The following is a 24,201-nucleotide window of genomic DNA, read 5'->3' as shown; positions in this document are numbered from 1 at the left end:
AAGAGAAGAATTATTGTAGCCCTGTTACAGCATTTCTTACATGGCGGCCCTTGCCAGATTTCCTTTCAAGGCTGTGTTGGCTGGGTCCGCTCAGCGTGCTCGATCCTGGAACGTCAAGAACATTTCTTCACGTGCAGGCCCATGAGAGACCCTTGAATATCATTTTATTATCAGAAAAACTAAATAGGCTGATATCAAGCAGGATCGCCACTGGTGAACAAGAAAACAAATGACAGTAAACATCTATTTTAAACACTTAGGCCATGGGCATTCTGCATCATCCCTGGTTAACAGCAAGTCACTGGCTCATACCAAAAATGGACATCCAGTTCTCGAAAGCCTGGATTCCAGAAGACGGTATTATACTAAAGCAAGAACAGTCACAGTCCTGTCCTTCTTGGGTGTCTTGGTATCTCGCAGTACATCTTAGGTTGAAAATTATGAACATCAGTTTCACAGTGTAGTTTTGTAAAACGAACTAGTTTTCCATTTTTCGATGTGTATGTTACTGATAAAAGGAAGTCTACTAAGCACAGCAGAAACAGAAGTGGCATTATAACATTATGGATACATTAGTAATTTTCCACTTTTCTCTTATAAGGTTATAATTTATTTTCACAAACATTCATCGAGTCTCTACTACAGCTAAGCACTGTGCTAATCATTAGTGATAGAAACTGAATGAAACAGAAAAAAATGAGGTATTCTAAATCTGTAAACTTTCTAAGATTCATAATGTTATTTTCCTTACGAGCATTTTCCAATGATTTTTTTAATCCTCGCCTGAGGACATGCCTATTGATGTTAGAGAGAGGAGAAGAAAGGAGAGGGAGGGGGAGAGAAACATCAGTGTGAGAGAAGAACATTGCTTGGCTGCCCAGAGTGTGGACTGATCCATCCCTCAACCTGGGCATGTATCCTAACCAGGAATCAAACCAGGGAACCTTTGTATTCCTGGGATGATGCTCCAACTGAGCTACCTGGACAAGGTTCCCAGTGATTATTAAAAAATAAAAATAAAAGTTCAGCTATATTCTTACCCAATAAATAAGGTCATTTTGCTTGTAGTATCTGGAGATTATACATATATAAAGATTAACCTTAAAATGTTGGCCTAGAGTATTGTCTCATATCCTGTAATAGTGCTCCAGGTACTTAAATTATTGCTTAAATAAAAGAGAAGGAAAATAGATTTTTCTAAGCTTAGAAATGATTATTAAACAAACACAAATCTCTTCGCAGCACAGAATGAATCAACATCACAATAACGAGACCAAAGAAATCTGTAAAACCTTATTTGGAGGCCACTGGAATATTTAGATACAACAGTAAAACAATCACACAAAAGTTACAATTCATTGCCATTGTTCAATCATAAACACAAGCCATGCTTTCTGAGTCTCTTTCTTTTCAGATTACCAGACTTCAATCTTTTTGAAATTTAGATCACATCTCTCTCATCGTAACCACATCCTGAGCAACTCACGCCTCAAGCGGTGCCAAGACTGATCTACTATTGACATCCAATCTCAAAACACTTCCCATCGCCTTTCTGCCCACCTACCTACTTCTGACCTGGGCCCTAAAATCCTTGCTCTACAGACCTTGGAAAATGTATTCCCTTTTGACAAAATGAACAACTCATAACAGCCTCTATTTTGTTTGGTTTTCACCCAGCTGCATTAACTGTTTGCATTTACTGGCCCTGCCTGGAATTCATGTCCCAGATTGCTCTGTCTGTGTAGGTACTCAGCTGGCTCCCACTGAGGGAAAGTAGGGCCGAACCTTCAAATGGAAGATACACACTGGCCTTGGCATTCATACATGTGGCTCCTAGGAGCTTTTTGATATTTCTGTGCTCCCCAGGGAAACTTCCGAGATTTCATTCCTCAGTCAGAATAAGAAATCAACATTTTCCAAAACAGGGGAAAAAAATCCCATACCAAAGAAGAACATTTCTAAGCATCGGTGACCTGAGTCCCAGGCCTCACAGTCTGTGTTGGCGATACACAGATCAGATTAAAATGAACAGATTAAAGTGAACACTCAAATGCAACAGAATGTACTCCGTTTCTATTTATTTTCAAGCACTGATACTGTTATGTCCAGCCAGCTGTGTGATCATGCATAGTTACTTAACCTCTCTGGGCCTCAACTGCTTTGTCTGTAAACCAAGGGAGTACAAAGGCAACAGCCAGCTCTAATGAAATAACAACACACTTAGAAGACAGATGTCTGTCCCCAAATCATTTCTGTAGGCCTCGGAGAAGTAAATCTCTGACTGAAGACCACAAAAGAAGAGGGACCACTTAAAAAGATCCCTAAGGCCCCCTTCCACATTTTGATTCTAACTCCAAGAGAGTGAGGCATGACCAGGAAATTGGTCATAAACCATTAGTGGGTCTCATAGCTCTAATAATCCTATGCTTCCAACAGCCAACTCTGCTTTAGCAAAAATTCTTCATTCTATTTCAAGGTAGTGTCTCGAAATGTAGAATGATTCTACAGCAATGGCAGAAAGACTTTATGCATGTTCAACAGCCATCTCCCCTTTTACTGACAACTTGTGCCCCTCAAAGAATTCCAGCTTTAGGCCCCTGATTTTTCCAAGCCAACAAGAAACGCCACCTCTCAAGGACAGTTAAAAAAGCCACACCTACCCGCAGCCACTGCTTCTCAGTGAGAGCATCACTGTAGTCCACATCCCGGCGCTGGCGAGACCCTCTACCAAATATTTTCTCCTCCTCTTCTTCACATGTAAGTCTTTCTACTTCAGCATCATCTTTAATAATCCAGGAGGGCAGCTCATCTTCCTCCATCAAGCGAGGCTTGCGCTTTGGGTTCCGGGCATCCTCCCTCCGCCGATCCATGTCCATACGCTGGAGATATGAACGTAAATTTCACCAATGGGAAAGGATATTCTGTACAGTACAGCCTGTATAGCACATGAAACTTTCACAAGCCATGCCCTAACCGGGTAGCTCAGTGGGTTAAAGCATCGTTTTGATACGCCAAGGTTGAGGGTTCGATACCTGGTCAAGGCACATACAATAATCAACAAGTGAATGCATAAATAAGTGGAATGACAAATTAATGTTTCTCTCTCTTTTTTTCCCTAAAAATTAATTAAAAAGAAACTTTTACAAGTTGCCCCCTATAGCTGCAGGGTCCCCTTTCAGCTTCTTCCATGGAGACTCTGTCTTCTGGATGTTCTAGGCCATCCCTAAACAGTGTCCAGGCAGAGAATCTGCAAAGCCAGGTCTCCTCCCTTTCTCTGCATACATTGCTGAAATTTATGTATTTAAAAATAATCTTTAAAAATTATTTTTCCAAGTCTATCTGTGTGCAAAGCTTCCCCTTAAGTAACAGTTAGAAAATTCAAACTGGGGATGTATTTTTAAAATATCAGTCCTGCCAATAAAATGTATTGTTGCCCTGGCATAAATGTATTCTTCACGCATATAAAAATAAAAGTTTATTAAGAAAATTTCCTTTTTTACTCTACAGGATTCATGCCTTTGACTAAACAACCAGGAAATAAATCAGCAACTCAAGCAGCCACCACCCTCAGCTGCACTCGGACACGTGGGCACATAAATGGTTGGATCAGTCTGTCGGCCATGAATGTACTGAATTTTCAGTACACCACGGGTTATGAGAGGAATGTCCCTCAATTCATTACCTTTTAAAGTACTGTACCGCAGAGAGACAGACCTCAGAGGTAATCTCCTCTCAACTGATCATGTTATTAGTAAAATGGCTCCCTTGCGCATTCTTCCATAGCCTTCAGGATCCTACTTCCCCACGTTCTGTACACTCGCAAATTAAGTGCCACGTGCACGACTTTAACTTTTAACTGATAAGTTGATAGCTAAAAGAAGCAAATAAAACTTCCACTGAATTTCAACATACATTATTTTGATATATCGATATCTTACTAGCTGATATGCCATTTGTACAACCGAGTAGACCGCTAACCATGAAATGACTTAGCTTTTCCCTCTTTCTTCCTTTGTTTCAATATAATTTTTCCTTAAGAGCTAAAACTAGTAACACAATGTAAATAACATTTCTATTCAAATCCAAATTTGAACTCTATTTTAAAGTTAACGTTCAAAGTCCCTTAAACTATGCTTACACATTTTTGGAAATCATTTTATTCCCAAAATGGGGAGGCTCGGGCATGGTGGAGTCCCACTGGTAGGTGAATGCAGTCGTCCAGTTCTGGTGCTACAGTCGGCAGGAGAGACTCTTCCTCACCCTGCCTGCCAACACTGTCTTGTCAGAGATGGGATCCTCCAAACCTCCGTTAGCACACAGAGGATGCCTGTTAAAGTGCAATCTAAGGAGGGGCCTCCTGAGGTCATCTCTTAATAGTTATTAGATAGCTAATTAAAAAAACACTTTTTTTGGTTAATGTGCTACAATGAGATGACACAATAGTACCACTTCAATTTTTGGTTAGGTTACTCCTATTTTCTATATACCAAGACCTGTAAAATGACAAGCTCTGTATTTGTCCACAATCAAGAAAATCAATCTCTGCTGATATCAAAGAGAAAAAATTACACTTGTTTTTTTTCTTTTAGGAAGGGTTGATGCAGTTTCTAATCAGCTTAATGTTCTGATGATCCTGTCTTTTCCCAGAGATTACTACCATCAGAATACCAGTATAAAATCTGAAGTTGATATTCAAGTAAGTCTAATTGATCATTGAGATATTGCAAGAAGGCATGTTTGTCATCAAACTTAACTATAAACCTTATGCTAAGTACAAATATTTTTCTTGCCATTGTAGGGAGCATAGCAACTATAAGCTTAGTGTTTATATGTTAGTGAAATGTTTCAGATATGTATCTTGACCTGTCGAAAATCTTTTTAGGCAGAATTCATAGGCAATCAGTATGAGAGAGAACTTTTTTTGAAGACACATTTTTAGAAGAAAAGAAGAAAATGTTCAAGAGAAAGGTTTTATTTTAAAGAGACCATCTGCGTAATATGTTACTTCACTATAATGTCTGTGATACAAAATCAAAAAAGTTTGTATTTATTTTACTGAGAAATAATTCATAATAATAGATAAAGTTTAAATATTGAAATCCAAATCTAGCTCACATTCTTTTCTTGTTTCGTTGGCACTGATTCAAACTTGATTTCCTGCCCCCTGGTGGAGGTGCTAATGAACAGTGAAGCGGCCAAAGGCAGCCAGCTGATTAGGTTTTGGAAAACACTCAATGGAACATACAGATGTTGTATTATAAAGTCGTACACCTGAAACTTACAGAATATTATTAACCAATGTAATCCCAATAAATTTAATGAAAAGAATAGAAAATCAAACCAAACCAAATCAAAAACATGTATAATGCAAAAATGAGAAGTCAACCTTTAAAAAACAAGTAGAACATTCACAAAATCAAAATACCTATAAAAAGTGTTTCTTAACCAACTTCACCAGTTCCAAACCGGTTCTTTGCACGATAAAATATTCCCAAATGAAAAGAAAGTCGTGCCTTGGCCAGACATTCCTTTAGTTTATTCCCTAAAGTTTTCAATTTCTACAAACGCCCAGCACAAAAGTAAGAAAAGGGAAGTCCTCTTTTCCCCTTATTTCAGGGCTGCTGATGGAGATCCACTCCTGGGCCTAGTCTAATTTGTATAATGGCAGGCTGCGCACCCTCTCCAGGGTCTCAAGAGCAAGTGAGGCTACAGCGGTGCTGGGCCATTGCCAACGGAAGCGGAGAGCCCCTAGCCTCAGTGGCCCCAGTAAATCTACGTTGTAATAAGTTCCTCCAGGAGCAGAGGGATGTCTGTTTCCTGTGCGCATCTCTAATCTCCCTAAACAGGGACTATCATCTATAAGGGAGGTGACCAGCAATACCAGTTAACAAATGTAGGATTTATGAGCGCCCCACAGTGACCAAGCTGTGAACATCTCTTTTTGTGCCATTTCTTTCCAAAAAGTCCTAACCTGGGTGGTTCACTTGGACAGGGGAAAAACATATATGCCCCAGTTTAGGAGTTATTCCCATGGCTACCTAAAAGTTTCCTGAGAAAGAATTAAATGCCTTTTATCTTGAATCATTATGTGTGGACATAATCATTGTTCCCTAGACAAAAATCACCAAAGCACAGAACAACCTGAGTCTCCACGCAGCTGGAGTCCCCCTGGCAGACTGTCTAGGCTAACAAGGCGAGGACTGCAAACCCTGTGGGTCATATTGGCCCACGGCCCTGTTTTGTTTGGCCTGCAGTGCTATATAATAACACAAAATTGAATTTAGTTGCAAACATTTTTGAAACACAGAGATTGCATGTAAGAGCCCAGATTTCCAGCTTCTCTTGAAAACTTGGAATTTCTAGCTACATTGGATTTGCAGCTCTGTGCCCTTAGACACAGCAGAACCAGTTCAGCACCATCCACCCACCCTGTCCACTTGCTTCACTGAGGGCATTCGGGTTTGGGACTTCTCAAACGCCAGTTACAGTTCACATTTATTCACTCAGTCCACACTCGGGCTAAAGGTTATAAAGATTGAAGGTGCTGGAGGGATTCATCCTGATCCATTCTGACGTCTTCCCAAGGCCTGAAATTTTGCAAATGCCACCACTTATTCAATAAATATTTATCAAACAACTACCACGTGCTGTTTTGAGCACTGGGGATGCAGAGGCAAATAAAATTGCTATAGAAAATTCCTTAGAACGCAATAAAAGATAACTTCTGAGGGCCTCCCTTACTGGCCAAGGGGGAACATTCGGATCTTGTGGCAGGCCACACACACAAATCAAAATCGGGTATCAGCAAAATTACAGATGACTGCGTATCATGAAACGTCAAGGTTGAAACCATGGCCGTTCAAACCTCAAATGTCAAGATTCTTTTTATATCTACTTTGTACCAGTAAAATCCAGCCAATTTTGATCTTTAAATAAAGGCTCCACCTTGACATGCATCTGGAAGGTCCCTGTTCTCATAAGGAGGCTCTCTTCCCTAGTCAGAGGCACAACTTTGTTGGTTTAGCCCCTGTGCACCCCACCCCCCCCAACAGGGAGCAAGTTTGATTCGGTCCAGTAAGGAGACAGCCAGGGAAGAGTTATAAACCCTGCCCTAGGAAGAGGGCAGGTTTCCTGAACGAGGCTGGCCCCCCAGGTTAGCAATGACCTTCGGGTGGGGTGGGGGTGGTAAACTGTAGTCCACATCGCCTGTCCAGAGATACAGCTCCTACTCTGTTCCCATCAACCGTTTCCATGTAAGATGTGGGCCTAACAATGCCCACTCCTTTTCTTTTTTTTTTTAAGAGAAGCCAGAAATCAGGACTTTTTTTGTCTTGGCAACAAGTTCAAAATTTTAAAAAGCACTGAGTGGGCCAAACAAAACATATCTACAGGCTAAATCCAGCCAGCGTGCAGCCTCTGAACTGAAGGAGAGGCGAAGGCTCGCAAAAGGCAGTTCTGCCAGGGCCTGCAGGCCCCAGACAGCGCGTGTGCACAGCAAAAGGGGTAAAGGAGTAAGTCATTTGTTTTCAGGGTTTGCTAAAATATTACCATGAAAAGGTCAAATTCTTCTTCTCGTCGAGCGATCATTTGGTTCAGAGTCTCATCGTCTGGTACTTCATCTTCTTCCTGGGGGTAAGAAACAGAATGATTTAACAGGCTTGAGCAGAAAGGTTGGATAATTGGAGGAGTGAGGTACAAATGGGTGAGGGGAATCTCTCCCCCAGGCCCCGGGGGTCCCGTTTCTTTAGCCAGAAAGAAAAGAGAAGCGTCACTGGGTGCAGTAGTGGCCATTAGTATTTACCAAGTTATGTGAACATGTTCCTGTAGCAAAATCTGTTCAGGGAGGACACGCAGTAGACTCTGAGAAATACCGGTCCTCTTGGGTGTCCTGATTCCCTTACTTTTAAAACAAATTACTTAGTGTATCTCCGCCTCAATGACCTCATCTGTGAAATGCATTTGGCATTTACATCACAGAGAAGGTGTAAGATTTACATGAGGAAAGCCACAGGAAAGAGTGCCTAACGTGAATTCTTTTGACTCCATTAACATCATCCCAAACGTAAATGCTCATTTGCAAAGCCTTACAAAAAACATGAGCTAGTGAAACTTTTGCAAAGAGGTACAGAGCAAGACCATAAAAATCATATCCATGGCAAATATATAGCCTTTAAAACAAGTTTAATCGGTGTATTTCAGTGGGCATTATTATGCTAACAGCGAGATTTGTGACTGTGATAATTCAGTAACAACCTCCCTACAACACTATATATATATGTGAAGTACAATTAATATATTATAATGAATATACTATTTTAATTAAGTATATAAAGATATACAGTTAATTAAAATAATTGCAAGGAAGTAGCAAAAGCAATTACTTAAGGGTTACCATCACTTTCATTTTATATCATGTTAGACTAAGAAATGTTATTTCTCTGCAGATTCGTCAGCAACCAAAAGCTTGCAAAGTTTCAGAAATGTTATGCTGTGACCCCCACACCCTTAGAACAATGACTCTGAAAGTTAGGCATATCCTCCAGAACTTAAATGCACAAAATTATTTTTATCACATGCTGAGTGAGCTTGTTAAAAACCAAATGGGGAATTTCAGTGTGTCAGCAGGGGGAAAAGAGAGGAAAACCCAGAACTTTAAAAATCCAATTTCTTAAAAAGAGGCAATTTGGAAAGAGTGCGAGTGCACTAACAGCTTACTCGAGATGGCTGTTGGTTCCCCAGATGACACTTCACGCGCGATGTTAAAATGAATGCAATTCAATGAAGTAAAAAACCTGATTTTGTGAAAAATCATCTATTCTAGTTTATTTTTAGATTGATTAAAGTCGATCTGTCTGAATATTCCATTTTATCTGACACAGACACAGATGAGCGAGGGAGGGATGAGACCGCACAGCCCACAGAATCTGGTCCATGTTTCCCCTGGTGAAGGGATGTCCTGCTTTGCTCGCCCTATTCCTCAGAACCACACTAGCCTTCCATTGCCTATAAATGGGGGCTTGGACTTTCCCTGTGCCCAAGATGAAAAGATTTCCTTGCAAACTGGCAAGAAGCCTGCCTGCCGGGGCCAGACCTTCACGGAGAACGAACTCAATGGGAAATGGGCAATACATCTTCCTGGCTGTTTGCGCCCTAGTAATTCATGGCCCGTCAACTACGGAGGTGGCAGCCCAGGCTGCCTCAGATACTCAGGACCGGAGCCCTTGACTGCTGTCTGTCAGTATCCCCAAACGTCTTCACATCAGGCATAAGCCACCTGGATAGCTGTAACACGTGTCTGATACACTGATAGCCTGGCAGGGGTGTGGAGCCCCAGCGGGCTGCTCACAGAGAGGCAAGTGGCATCCGATTCCACTCCTGGCTCTACCTGGTGGCTCCCCTCAGGGGTGGGAAAGAGTAACTTTTTTCCTGAGGCCTCAAAAGGTTGCAAAGCTCCAGGCTACCCTGCATCCTACCTACATCAAGTCAGGTGCTAGCTTCACAAGTCTGTGAAGTCATGCCCTACAAACGTACTGAAATGCTGTGATCTCTGATCAAAAGGAAGAGACACAGGGCTCTGGGGGATGGCAGAGGGAACAGGCCAGGAGGGCCCCTCCCTCCTCTGTCTCCTCTCATGTAGCTGACCGCCCCTGAAAGTGGCCTCTCGCAGTCTCTGCACCTGCCCCAGAGAGAGCAGCATTTACAGTACAACAAAGCATGCTGCCTGCACCTCCCGGGGAAACGATGGAAGCGAAGCATCTACTGGCCAAGCCTTGAGGTCCCCATAGCAACTGCTTTTAAGACACTCTTGGAAAACTTTCAGCAGCTTTTTGCACTGGGGCTGTAAGATAGCAGCTAATTTACTCATTTTAATTAATGCCAGCCTAGGAAGTTCTTTAAAGAACAAAGAGGTTCCTCTTAATCTGAGACAAAGGTCACTTTTTGATTTCATAAAGTTGGATTTCTAGAATACCTCATTTTCCTCTTCATGCTCCAAGATGGCCTGCAGGAACGCCCTGCGCTCGTGGCTCGAAGACTTCTGATCAAACATGCCCGCCTGGATCACCTTCTGATCCACATTCAGCTTGTACTTTGCAGCTGCCAGGATCTTTTCCTCCACGCTGTTCACGGTGCAGAGTCTCAGCACACGGACCTCGTTCTGCTGGCCGATGCGGTGAGCTCGGTCCTGGGCTTGCAGGTCCTGCAAGAGGAAACAGGGCACCGTGAGGGCCCACGTGCCTGGATGAGCCCAGCGAACGAGTCCCTACCTGGGAGGGAAGTATGGGAGGGTCGTTTAAATCCACCTTGACTAATGTAAGATTTTGTGTACATTTTAAAAATATACATGCTCTCTTCTTTGGAAAAATTCAAGTTTACCATTCCTAGCTGATAGCACCTGGGTTCAAGTTAGCCATCCAAACTGGAATTCACCTCAGGTTGTGAAATCCAGGTCTCAGGATATTTTTTATCTGTCCCTAGGTTCACCATCAGAATTACTCCCTAACTAAAGCAAAACAAAACAATGATAAATTTGATATTACCTACAACTAACCTTAAGTTGGACAAAACAGCTTTCCTTTGGTACAAGTTAGAGACAATTTTTAAAACATTGCTGAATCACATGTATATTATATATGCATACATATGAGGGGGGACCCAAGAAAACCCAGAATTGTCTTCTGGAGGGCAGGCCCCTTACAGTACAGGCTTCCCTGGCTAGGTGAGTGTTCTAACAACCCATCTATATCAGTGTACCACCTGGTGTTGTTGTGAGAGGCTGAATTAGGCTTTAGTGACCTTTTTTTTTTTTTTTTTGAAGACTCTTTCAACATATTTGCCCATTTCATGATGGGTGATTTGCAAGTGCATCTGCCCACACCGAAATGAGTGTTCAGCAGTTTTGGCATGAACCCCATACCCCATACTCTTTATTCAGCCAAGCTTGTTGTGAGAGACTATTTTCTGTTTCACCAGATAAAAAAAGCCCTCAAAGGGAAATGTTTTGCTGATGTGGAAGAGGTGAAACAAAAAACAGCAGAAGCACTGAAAGGCACCAAATCGACAAGTTCGAAAACTGTTTTGAAAGGTAGAAAAAGTCTTGGTAAGTATATTGCATTAAATGGAGAGTACTTTGGAGGTGACTGAAGTTTAAACATGTAAGAATATACAATTTTTTATAAGCAAATTCTGGGGTCTTTGGGGGCCCTCCTCATATATTATACGTACAGTGATCGCTCATGTAGCAAACTTCCTGGAATCGAATTCTGTCAAAGACTCAATCTTTAGTTTGGGGGACAAAAAGGATTGCTAGTAGAGTAGTAAACTTGTACTACTTTTTGGTAAATTTTGGGGGGATAGAAATTTGGCACTGTGTATCAATGTGTTAAAACTGGGTATTGCTCCTGACCCAGAAATATCACTTCTGGAAATTTATCCTAAGAAAATAGTCACGGATATGCAACAAAGTCCTACAAATAAGGATATACCTCATATATTATTTAAAATGTTTTTTTAAAAAGCAGCATTAAGTAAACATTTAATATTAACAGATTGATTAAACAAATTAGTTTCAACTGTATGCAAGTACAAACATATTATCATAAAAATGATATTGTAGAAGATTTAATGATCCAAAGTGAAAACTTATTATGTATGAAAACAAGTTATATATAAGTATGTATATATTATGACCTTATATGTGCATCTTTATACCAAGAAAAGGCAGGAGGGACAGACGCCGACAACCCAATCCATGTTTATATCTCTAGTTAATTAGATTACAGGTATTATTAAGTATTTTTCATTTCGCTTTCATGTAGTTTAACAAATTTTTTGTTTTAAACATCTATTACTCTTATAATATAAAAAAGGTTTTAATGAAATCTTTAAATAAAAACCCATGAAGCAGAGGTAGCTAATATTAAAGCCACACAATAAAAACTTTCTAGTGTATCAGTTTCATTCATTCTGGTCCGGGAAAGGGTCTCCGGGCCAATGCTAATTAGTTGTTCCCCTGTGGCCCTTCTGAGACTTATATACGCGTGTAGGACAAAGGTCCCATCCCTGCATCCTGCATCCCCAGCACCGATTTTGCACAGAGCTGATGCTCTGCAGCTACGAGCCCGTCCTCTTGAGCAGATGAGTCTCCTGTTGCCCTCACGGCACAGGAAGCAACAGGCCACAGTCTGCCCAGGCGAGAGGGACCTTTACAATCAAATGACTAATTAGGCAAAAGTTTTCCTCAGAAGATATTTGAATAAGTTGATATAAATATTGGACAGCTGAACCACAACACAGCTGGGACTCATCCAAATTAGGTTATTTTCCAAAGAGGACAAAGTGAGGTGGATAATTAAAATCCAAGGAGGGAAAAATAAGCCCTAAATTTCATTTTCAAGCCTTTAGTTCGGTCATCTCCCTCAACACATCGTTGCCAGAGCAGCTAAGCAGGAGCCAAGATGGCAAGTTTTATGTCATCGACTTCTTGACTGTCTCCCAGAACAGGGGTCAGAAACCATTTCTGTGACAGGCCCAAGGGTAAGGACATTGCAGACTGCTGGGGCCAAGAGCAAACAATGGGCAACTAACTGTTCTCACCAAAAGGCTGATGTATTTTTCTTTCCAATTTTACTTTTATATTTAAAAATGTGGCCCTGGCTGGGTTGCTCTGTTGGCTGGCGCATCGTACCACATACTAAAAGTTCGTGGGCTGGACCCCCAGTCCGGGTGCTTATGGGAGGCACCAATCAAAGTTCCTCTCTCACATCGATGTTCTTCCCTCCCTTTCTCTCTCTCTCTCTCTCTCTCTCTCTCTCTGTCTCCCTTCCTCTTTTGCTAAAATCAATGAACATATCCTCAGATGAGTAAAAAAATAAAATAAAAATGAGAAAATCATTCTTTGTTTGTCAGTAGTCCAAACACGGGTGGCAGGCCAGACTCAGCCTGTGGGTCGTAGTCCCGAACCCTGTCCTAGAGGGAGATGATAAACCGCAAAGACAGTGAGGTGCGGGGGCAGCAGAGCAGGACAGGGAGGAGGCAGAGGGTACGGAACATCTACAAAGCGTGAACTATTAAGAGTAGTAAGTTAAATTCTGAGGCCATTGTTGCACTTAGCTTTGTTTCTTGGTGGTGGTTGGTAGTGGTGTTTGTGTGTTTAAGACCATCTATCCATTTGGAAAGTGGCAAAAATTAACATTTCTAGGCTGAAGAAGTTCATGCAATGTATGCCTGTGAGTCCCTAACCCAAAATGCTAGCGGTGGGGGGGAATATTGTGACAAAGAAATAAGTGTTGTAATCACTGAATGGACGATTTAGTATTGCTGAGGTCTAAGTGGTCTTAAATGTCATCACAACGGTTTGGGCGTGATTACATCTGAGCACAAAAACAGCCTGGGGAGGGGCCTCTCGGGTGACTGTGGCCGGCCATTCCGTAACAGAAGCACGTCTCCATCCAGTCCACGGGTTAAAAACGACAGTGCCAACCCATGGTTCTAACCCCCAGTTTGGGAATGAAAGTCTTGGTAACCCTCAGGGATTTTACTGCTGATTCCACATTCATGTTCTGCCTTTGCTTCTAGCGAGGGCCTCTGAATAGCAATTTGAAGAGTATTTTAGTCTACTTACGTGAAGTAAGCCCCCTATTTCATCAATATATCTTAATTTTGATTCAACATGATAAAGAATAATTACAGAATTTTTTCAATGTATACAGAAGCCAACAAGATAAAAAGCTCCGCATCTTTCATTTTGGGGGCTATGCAACATTTCTGCGGGGACGCGGGGTGGAGAGAGCCCAGAGGCAGGACGGAGTCAGACCCAAACCTGACAGGCAGGTGTGAACGCGACTGTGGTCCTGCATAAGTTAATACTGTCGGGTTTCCTTATGGGTCAAATATTTGAGTACTACCCGAGGTTAAGCTATGCCTAGTGCCTCACAGTATCCGATAGTGTTGTTGCCTGATGGAATTTAGTTTTACCTTTTAAATGAAAAATCAGCACTCATCTGTATCACTCCAAGGTCCCTGATTTCCAAAAACAAAAAAAATAGAAAACAACAGTTTGTCCAGACTAATGGCCGTGTTTAAGTGACAAACATGAAAAATCTGGTCAGCCTACTCGACCTAACTAGGTGGGAATGACTCTACCCACAGCAGATATGAATGCTTCCAGAAACGTACAGCCTCGTTAAGGAATTTGTGGTAAATTATACCCCTCCCCCCCAAATTTGGGGTCCTGTGTTTGGTTGACTCAGTTTTAATTCATATGCAGTTAAAAGTAAACTGTTTGTTGTTCATGCAATTTACTTTGGTTCTAGAGTTCCATCTTTAGCTACTGCTCATAAAAGTTTGTGTGTGTACACACTTGAGTGTGTGTGTGTGTATGTTTGTGTGAGAGAGAGAGGCATATATGTCCCAGCACCCTTTCCCATGGTGAATCAGCATTTCTAGAAATGGTGATTTCCTTTGGCTCTTAGAATTAGCCCTGTGCCAGTGGAGGTGGACAACTGAGCTGCTACAGAAATGCTTACTTTGGAAAATAAAGTCTAGTGAACTCTATTCGCCTATAGACTGGTCACGGCCGCTCAGTAAATGTCTGCGGAACAGACACTGAACGCACAGTGGTCCCAGGGAGAATGGCAAACACAAATTCTACCTGTGCTTTGAAATGCAATGTGGAATGTAAAAATATATTAAAATACTTCCTGAAGACTTGGAACAAATATACTTTGTGTTGGTGGTTCGAAATCCTTTTCAAGGTCAGAAAGATTTCACAGTAACCCTACTGTAGCCACCTGCAGAGAGTGACAGGTGGGAATCTGGCATGGTCCAGCGCTAGTGGCCACCCAATGGTTCGGGGCCATTGGTTTATCCTGTAAACTAGTGGTCTTCGCTGTGTGAGAAAACCTATGTTGGACTCTCCTGGGAGTGTCTAAAGCTGCAGAAAAGCCTGCAGAGTCTATGTGGGTGGGAAGCACCTTAAAAATGGAGGTGGGGCAGCAGAGAAAGGGCATGTATGCCTTTTAAAGAGCTCCCTCCTAATTCTAATGTACCCTCAAACCCCACCTTCCTGCTGAAATCATGGTCTTTCCCACCCAATCAGCACCATGACCCAGTGAGACAGTGTCACTCTGCATATTTACCATCAAGGAAACTGAGGTGGAGGAAGAAGCCCAGGTTAAGCTGGGGTGGAATTCCTCTCTGCATATGAGAGCTACGGTTTCCCTTTTTACTATTTTGTGTTAACATTTATTCCAGTATGAATCAACCCTGATGAATACCATTCCACCCAATATCTTATAGACCTGTGCACAACCCTCCCAGCTTAAATGAAGAACCCAGGGCCACAAGGGACCCATTCTAATGTCCTTTATTAGTCATCAAAGGACTCCTTTAAAAGGGTAACTAAACTTACCAGCTAAAAGAGCTTCATAACAGATGGTCCACAGAATATTTTTGATGATGAGTTTAAGCAAAACACACAGACTTTAAGTTTAACTATAATATAGTCATTGTTTGACCGTGAGGAAATGAGCTTAAGCTTCCCGAGACTCATTTTCCCTGACTGTAAAGAAGCAAATTGGAACAGTAACAAGCTCGTGGGGCAGTTGTGAAATCTGAGTGAGGCAATGCACAGAGAGACAGGCTGGCCCAGAGGAAGGGCCGATCAGTGTGCACTTCTATTGTTATTTTTTTATTTTGGAATAATTTTGATTTCTCCCCTACCAAATGTACTTTGCTCAGTGGCAATCCCAAGAAACGAGGTTAAAACTAAGCAGAAATTAAGTATTTTTACCCCAAATTTGAGCTCTTCAAAGGCTCATGAAAGGTATGAATAAAACATCTCAGTATGCTCCAAGGGAGAAAAGAAAACAGACATATTATTAATGTGCTGGGCTATTTTTCCTTTGGAAAGATGGCCCAGTTTTTAGAAATGTGCTCTGCCCCACAAATGTGAACGACAAAACTGCTGGGCTTTCAGTTCCTTCTCGGTGGCGGGGGGGGGGGGGGGGGGGAGGGCTGGGCACCAAAGTTGGAGGCGTGCAAACCTGGTGTGGGTTCCAGTCGCTGTCGAAGATGACCACGGTGTCGGCCGCCTGGAGATTCAAGCCCAGGCCTCCGGCTCTTGTGCTCAGCAAGAAAATGAAATACTGGGACCCAGGTTCGTTGAATTTTTTCAGCAGAGCAGCACGATCTTCAGACTTTGTGGTACCTGAGGGGATCAGAAAAATAAATTTGCCAATTAAGTCCTGTCCGAAAATGGCACAGGGCTAGACGAAAAGGCCTGCTTCCTCGGGAAATACGCGGACTCCTCATAGCACTGGTGAGGTATTCCCCCGAGGTTTTGTATGTTTGAAAGGAACTTTGAACAGTTTGCAATTTAAAAAAAATGAGACGGATAGACTTTTCTCACATCAAGAAGGAACATGGTGTCTATTACCTATGGTTCCAAAATGCGGAAAGAGTTTAAGCCTTTTGGACCGAGCACCTCTGCAACTCCACAGATTCTATAGCATTGTTATCCTAACCTAAAACTCAATGAAAACATTTCCTGGGTGTGTTTCTGTGCTTTAAAACACCAAATATCCTTAAAAATATACATGGGTGCACATGCACACACAGCAAAAGCCGATTATTATAATGGCTTACAGCAACTCTGCCAATAGGCATTAGTGTGAGGTCTTGTTTATGCCAAGAAAAAGAAAACAAAAGGAAAATCAATCTCTCCCACACTTTACCATTTGGATTGCCACTGAGCACGAGCCAGCTGGTACAGACATAAAATGTGGATGGCATATTTTTATCCTTGTTAGCAAGACTTGAGGCCACAATAATTAAGAAGAAAAAGAAAGGAATCTCTCATTCTGTTTGTCACACTGACATTCTCTGCTTTGTTGGGTCCCAAGGACACCAAACTGAAACCAAACAATGCAGCATGTCATACACCTGGTGATGGCTCATCCCACGGCACCCGGAGAGACCCCAACATCGCGGACGGGCAGGGAGGACCGGCCCACAGACGCCGGCGCTCAGATTTCACACGCCCAGGCACCCCACACTCTGTCCAGAACCAGTCACTCAGTCACATCCCATGGATCTGTAATGTGTCCACCTGAACCGCACTGTGGAAGGGAACAAACCCTGCCATCTTCTGCCTGAACATATTTCACCAGAAGAGTGTGGATGCCGAGTTTTGAAAAGGCTTTGGGCTATTGGCAAATATATAGGCATGTTACATGATAGTCCCTAGCTGCCTGCTGTACAAATATTATTTCTACATGGCGTTCTTTTTTTAAGGATGAAAATGTACTAGCAATTTATTTCAGCGGATTAAAACAGTTAAGTGACTACAGTTAATGGAATCAAGTTACTATGAGGGTCAAGTTTCCAAACATGGGGGGATCTGTTTTTCATATTAATAAAAATAATAAGTACCCTCCTGAGGAGGGAAAAAGAACCAATTCCTTGTATGCAGCGAAAGGGACTTTTGGTGGGGAGGCCTCTCATTTAATGAAGCAACATTCTTTGGGGCTCATTTTACTCTCTAAACCGCATTCCAAGTTTAGTGACCTGGTCAAATCCTGCAATAATGAATTGTAAGAACTTGAAATTTGGGGGAGAAGCACGAAATCTGCTTTGTTGAACAACGTTCCGAACATGTGGGAGTCACTTTTCTTTTCTTTTCAGAATTGGCTTTCTAAGATCATGGGAACTATTTGTTCACAATTCTGATGGATGATCTGTTCTTTCATGAAAACTTTTCACTACCATTATTTTCCCAGTTGCAGTAATTTTTTTGAAAAAAATCACTCATAAGGAGTAATGATTCACATATTTATCCTTTGCCTTAAACTAAATAAAAAGCCACAGAAACCAACAACTATCAAAAATGCTTCTAAAATGGAGAAAGAAGTTCCCAGAGATAATATCTATTTTCTGACAGCAGGGGACAAAAGCTCTGTGCCCATACCCCTTGGGCAGAAGTTCAGGTTTGACACACTGAAAAATAATCGCACATATTAAGGTTAATCAGTGGATATGCCTACATGGGATGAAATAACCCTAAATGCAAAATAAAGCAGCAGAGAACAAAAGCAATATCAAAATTATTTGGTCAAAGGAGTTTTTAGGTCTTGTGACAAATATATCAAGCAAATAGACCAACCACATATCAGGTACGCATGTAAACCATGTAAATAGCTGGGAACGTAAAATTATAAAGCCAAGCAGAAATATGATTAAATTACTTTTTATGAAAAGCTATGGCATTTTTTTATTACCAGGTTCAGAATCTGCTGCATTACCATTTCCATTAGTCAAACGTTCCCCGAGTCAAGATCTCGGCAGATCGTCAGCCACCTCCGGCGTGTTGCTCAGGGCGGTTCCGACTGCCTTGTCAGGATTTGTCCAGGGGCAAATAAAGGCTCGTGTCAGTGGCACGGGATTTAACGTGAATTGTTCCATGTTCTTTTGGCTTCTGACATAGAACATCACCAAGAATACAATTAATAGTGAGGGCAATTGTGTTGAGAACTGCAGAATTTGCCAGAAGGAACACATTGTCAGGCTTTCATGATTACTAATTTTAACTTGGTGTTGAGTGCTTTTGGAAAATTTCATCTTCTAGGATGTAACTTTGCCACTTGCTTCCACTCAAAAATCATTTCCAGTGAAAACAAAGACTATCACAGAATAGTAACTAAATCTATTCATGCAACTGCAATCTTTGCAGAAAAATCTGCTTAGCTGTCATCAAGCTTTCCCCCCACCCCGAGGTCAAAAATTGAAGACATCAAATTTGGCAACAAAAATCTGAAGTCATTTGAACAGTTGGGTTGGGGGGCACCGTGAATGGAAGTGGTGTACTAATTCGTCCGTGTGTTTATCGACTATTTACCTAAAACTCTCTCCACCCCTGCAACAATGACTGCTGTTTCGGGTTGAAGTCTGTCTGGCTTTCTCCCCTCCCTTGATGGAACCTGCTTACCTGTCTTCTCCAACCTACTGGTAAGTAAGGGCAGGAACAGTAAGGGGCTCATTCATTCTGTATTCCTGGTGTCTGCCTATTTTCAATCAATCAATTAAAATTCTTTGATGAAGTTCAAAATCATCCTCAAAATGCTGTTGCTAGAGAAGCAGACTGTTACTTTCAGAAATGGTCTACAGCTCACCGGAGCTGCCAAAGCAGTGAATCTGGAGGCGGAGGGATCCTAATCAGAGCCTGGTTTCACTGTTTGCCTCATGTGTAACCTTTGGCAAGTCACCTCAACACCCTAAACTTTTTGTCTTCTCGTCTGTTAAACAGGGGCCATGTTAGTACCTTGGTAAACAGGGGATAACAGTAGCTTGTTGACTGAGAGAAGGCACATGGAATGCTTTGCCTGGTTCCCGCACAGAGTAGGCATTCCATAAAAGTTAGCTTTTATGACTGTTAGTAGTAGTACCAATAAAAACAGCAACCTACTACTTAAAGAACGGACTACTTAAAGATTCTGTCTGAGACTGGTGAGAAAACGTGAGACATGTTTCAAGGAAATCACTCCTGGTCCATTTCACAGACTTGAGTATTCCTGGGTCACTATCCTCAAAGAGCTGATATTCAAATCAAAATGCCACAGAATAGTTGACAACAGGCAGGTGGGATACCTGCGGAGGAGCGGTGAGGGGGTGAGCTGGCTGCCCCTCACCTGGGCAGCAGTGGGTGGAGGGTTCCCATTTGAACTGAAGAGTGCTGAGCTCACCCACAGAGAGGGGGAAGGATCAGGCCAGAGGACAAGGCCCAGTACAGGACATGTGCCAAAGGAGACGGACTGGGAATGACAGAACTGTGTCCTGAACTCAAAATGAACATTTCCTTAACCATTCATCTGTTTTCAGTGACTATGAAGAAGAGAGGTTAAAAGATTTCAGAAAATCAAGTCTGTCAGAGAAATAATAAATGCAAAGCATGATGACAGCCTAAGAGGTGGATCGTAAAGAGAATTCACCTAAAACCAAGCACAAGTCTGAGGTTTGGTGTGTATCCAGCTAAACCTAATTCATGGCAAAAATGGGGATAAAATGTTGGATTGAAAACAAAACAAGACCTTTCAATGAAACATACACTAAGTTAACTTTAACATTTAACAGTAACTCGTACATTACATTGGGTAAAAATTGGTATCAGTAATAAGTACTCGTCCGTATCTAGGATCCGACACCACCCTGGCTGTAAATTAGCTGCTGTTCCCACTTGCCACTCTTTGAACGAGTTACCCCTGCCAGAATATCAAAAAATCAGTATCTTTCATCTCTAAAGTATTAAGGCTGATATCAAACTCATACAGTAATTTAGGAAGTATCCCTAAATTTATACTTTCTTCCATTCATATTTTCTTACTAATTTTTTAGGGCATGGTATTTCAATTTCACTCTTAGCATCAGGTAAATTATTTTACATAGTTTGCAAAATCCAGGAAACAATGAATCCCTGTAGATATGTTCTGCCTAGTAAGAGAGAAGCTTTAGTGATAAATAAATATAATTTTAAATGAACTATTTCAGTGTCACTGAAAAAAGGAGACATAGCCTTTATCCCCTTATAACATGCCTTAATATGTCTTATCAAAGTATTCTATACAGTGAATAGGAAATAGATAGGATATCCTAAGAGCAAGGAGGGTTTTTATGTTTTATTTCAGTTGAGTGTAATTGTGATACTCATAAATGACTCGAGTCCACTTGCATGAGCTTGTGTATGGGATGAGCAGCTGTGCAAATGATTTCAGCTTATTTTAAGCGTTAGGGTATAGGAGCCGCTATCTGGAAAAGCTGCCCCTCACCCTGGTGGTTGATTCTTCAGCAGTTTCACCCCTCCTTTCCCGCGGAGGTTGGATTGAAGTGCCCCTCAGCCCGGCACTCTTGGCAGCACCCGGATCTCTCACCACTCACCGTCAAGGCGCAGGTAAAGGAAGTTCCGAAAAGCAAAGTAATCCTCCATGATGGTCATGAGAGACGTCATCTGGCAGAAGAGCAGCACACGGTGATTAGTCGCTCGCAGTTTTGGCAGAATGCGGTCAAGCAGCTCAAACTTTCCAGAGGCCCGATACAGCTCAGCCCTGAACCCAGAAATGGAGAACAAGATGGAAGTATTACTGCTGTCTTCCGGCAGGATCCAGTATAACCCCGCTTTTCACAGAATGCCTTGTGCAGAGTAAACGATAGATAACTGCAGAATGAATGAAGGATTATCCACTCCAAAGCAGGGAGAGCATTTAATAGCAAAATAGAAGATATTTATACAAAACTCATAAAGAGTGCATCACGTATGCAGGTTAGATGACAGAAATGGAAACCCTTTCATGTTCCTGGTATTTTCTCATACACACACATGCATATGTTGTATTTATTGAAATCTAATCATGAAGAATATAAAATTTTTAATTTAGAGCCCTTAAGATTTATTCAAATACTTATTGAGCACCTACTATGTGTCAAGGACAATGCTAGGCGTATGTATAGTGATGAGTAAAACAGAATCCCTGCCTTCAAAATGGGTAACTACAAATTGTGATAAGTACTAAAAAGAAAAATAGCAAGTTGCTATGAGAGAACTTATAGCAACACATTATTACCTTATTTTTTTTTAATGCAGTCCCATGTTCGTTTGTTTTTTAAAATATTTTATTTATTTTTAGAGAGGGGAAGGGAGGGAGAAAGAGAGAGAGAGAAACATCAATGTGTGGTTGCCTCTCACATGGCTCTCACTGGGGACCTAGCCCATAACCCAGGCATGTGCCCTGACTGGGAATTGAACCAGTGACCCTTTGGGTTGCAGTCTGTGCTCAATCCACTGAGCTACACCAGCCAGGGCTTTTTTTTTTTTTTTACAGGTCACTTATAGAAATTATAGCAATCATTTTTACACACTTTCAATACAACAGATTCTTTTTTTTTAAGATTTATTTATTTATATTTAGAGAGAGGAAGGGAGGAAGAAAAAGAGAGAGAGAAACATCATGTGGTTGCCTCTGGTGTGCCCCCACCGGGGATCTGGTCCACTTCAGCCCTGGCCTGCTGCCTATTTTTGTAAATAAAGTTTTACTGGGACACAGCCCTGCTCACTCATTTCTGTTTTGTCTATGGCTGTTTTCATGCTACAAGGACAAAGCTGAGTAGGTGTGACAGAAATTTTTACCCCCAAAGGTGAAAATATTTGAGATCTGGACCTTCAGAAAAAAAAATGCCACCCACTGGTTTTGAGTGTCAGGTGTGACCTCAATGAAGAGATGTGACCCCAATAAATTCAATTCAAAAAAAGAGAAAGAGGTAACAGTTTAGCTAAAACCTAACATAATGAGCAAAAGTCGCCAGGTGAAGAATGGAGGTTTGGAAGTGGAAAGGACGAGACACCAGGTGGTGGGAAGCCCTGGGGAGTAAGAAAGAGCCTGGTGAGTCTGGGGAACTGGACAACGGGGGCACTGGCTCACACAGAAGTGAGCAGAAAACACTGCAGAGGAAAGTGGAGAGGCCGTGGGTGGGAACAGGGCAGACCCCCCAGGGCCCCACCCACCGCACTGCATGTGTTAAAGTGCAATGGAAAGCCACTGATGGGGTTTGAACCGTGGGGTGACAACAGCTGGCATATCTTTTTGTAAGATCCCCATGTACACTGTGTTGGAATGGACCAGGGCAGGGGCAAGGTTTAGGTAGACGTTCAAGTAAAAAATATGATGGTAACATGTCCTGCCATCAGATGGAGAGGAGAATCCATAAGCTAAAGTAGGACCTTTTTTTCCTCTACAACAAACCCCTTCTCCCTTTCAACAAGGATGGGTTATCATGTTAAAACTTTATTGTAGGATTGATGTTGTTTGAAAAACTCGCCAGTGCACGTGCAGTCTACATCAATGACGTATCATCTGGTAGCTGATTTTATGACACAGTATGTGTTATCTCTAAGAAGACACATTTTCAGTTGTAGGTCTTTGCAAGAGCCCTCCCCTGTTCTGAGAACTGTGCTGCAAACACCCACTGTGGTCGTGATTTTAATTCACAACCCTGGCCAATCCAATGGCCAACTGGGAGGGGCCGCAGGACCCAGAGAAAATGGAGGCAGGAGAGGCCGGGGAGCCCAGCAGCGCTGGTTCTGGATGGGTTCTGATTCCTGGTCCTCAGCCCAGTGACACAGCAGTCTATCCTTGGGACCCAAGAAAGACCCCTATATTCTAATAAAAACATTGTCCCCGTTGCAAAGCAAGCAAAAACAGAGACTTTCTGTTAATATTTTTGTTGTGGTTGCAAGGTATGATTCTCTTCAGTGTCCACTGCTAATAAAAATGTTCCTTACACAAACCATACTGTAAAGTCATACATATTTATAGCAGATAAGACATTTCTACTCGTGCATGTTAATATTAAATATCAACTTGAAATTTAATATGATAAATCTTCTTTGAGCCTAAGCTACACCACTGGTTATAAATAACAACCCTCTGAAGCTTCGACAACATCTTTAAAACTAGGGTACTATTAAGTCTATTAAATGAGATCTATGTCCTTTGAATAGCCACTTACTCAAGGCATGTAGTAATTTATGCCATTGAAGTGAAAGTGAATGTTGCTATCATTTTGGTTAACAACTTCTGTACACTTTGCTGAGGCGAGAGGAGGGCCGAGGGCACTGGCTGGATGTATTTGTGTAATAAAAGTTGAGGAAGGACTAACAAACAATTTTGAAAGAAAATACAATTTTAAGATTTACCCATTTATGACCTCATTTGAATAGCAAGAAAAGTTGAGGCAGGACCAATAAACTAGTTTTTGGAAGAAAAAATACTTGTAAGATTTACCCATTTATGACCCCGTTTGAATAACCCAGGTGTTCAGCAAAGGATTCCTTTAAAAGAGAGAGAAAAAGAAAATAATTAAAAAAATAAAACAGGCATTTATTAACTTAATGGTTACTCTTTTAGCGAGGTCATTTGATCTATTTCTACAGTATAATTAAACAAAACAATAAATAAGGCATACTCGTTATAAGATGAACCAAAAATTCAATGTCTTTGAATTCACACTTGCGTTCTGCCAGACATGTACCCTGTGAGCTTCTGCAAGTCTCTGGACTGTCAGGCTGAGATTCCAGGGTTAGTTCTCTCATCAAACAGTCATTTAACATCTGCTGGCCCAGGGCTGGGCTGGGCCAGTGCTGGGGACCCAGAAACAATG

The 24,201-nt window shown here is 41.8% G+C and overlaps 1 protein-coding gene across 5 annotated transcripts in view; it reads right to left on the bottom strand.

Annotated features, from left to right (window-relative positions):
- SMARCA2 (SWI/SNF related, matrix associated, actin dependent regulator of chromatin, subfamily a, member 2) overlaps positions 1 to 24,201 on the bottom strand; it is a 163,733-nt gene that overhangs the window by 54,973 nt on the left and 84,559 nt on the right. For all 5 annotated transcript variants that reach the window (XM_037141776.2, XM_037141781.2, XM_037141780.2 and 2 more), the window contains exons 22-27: positions 23,826 to 23,872; positions 20,926 to 21,092; positions 16,044 to 16,207; positions 9,971 to 10,198; positions 7,549 to 7,626; positions 2,661 to 2,879 (exon numbers count right to left, since the gene is read on the bottom strand). In XM_037141776.2, coding sequence (XP_036997671.2) covers positions 2,661 to 2,879; positions 7,549 to 7,626; positions 9,971 to 10,198; positions 16,044 to 16,207; positions 20,926 to 21,092; positions 23,826 to 23,872 — 903 coding nt within the window. The remainder of the gene's footprint in view (positions 1 to 2,660; positions 2,880 to 7,548; positions 7,627 to 9,970; positions 10,199 to 16,043; positions 16,208 to 20,925; positions 21,093 to 23,825; positions 23,873 to 24,201) is intronic.

The sequence above is a fragment of the Artibeus jamaicensis genome, unplaced genomic scaffold (assembly GCF_021234435.1).
Source record: "Artibeus jamaicensis isolate MK-2021 breed Jamaican fruit bat unplaced genomic scaffold, CSHL_Jam_final scaffold_1964, whole genome shotgun sequence".
NCBI lineage: Eukaryota > Metazoa > Chordata > Mammalia > Chiroptera > Phyllostomidae > Artibeus > Artibeus jamaicensis.
The sequence above is the reverse complement of the archived record's forward strand: the minus strand, read 5'-3'. Positions and strand labels throughout refer to the sequence as shown.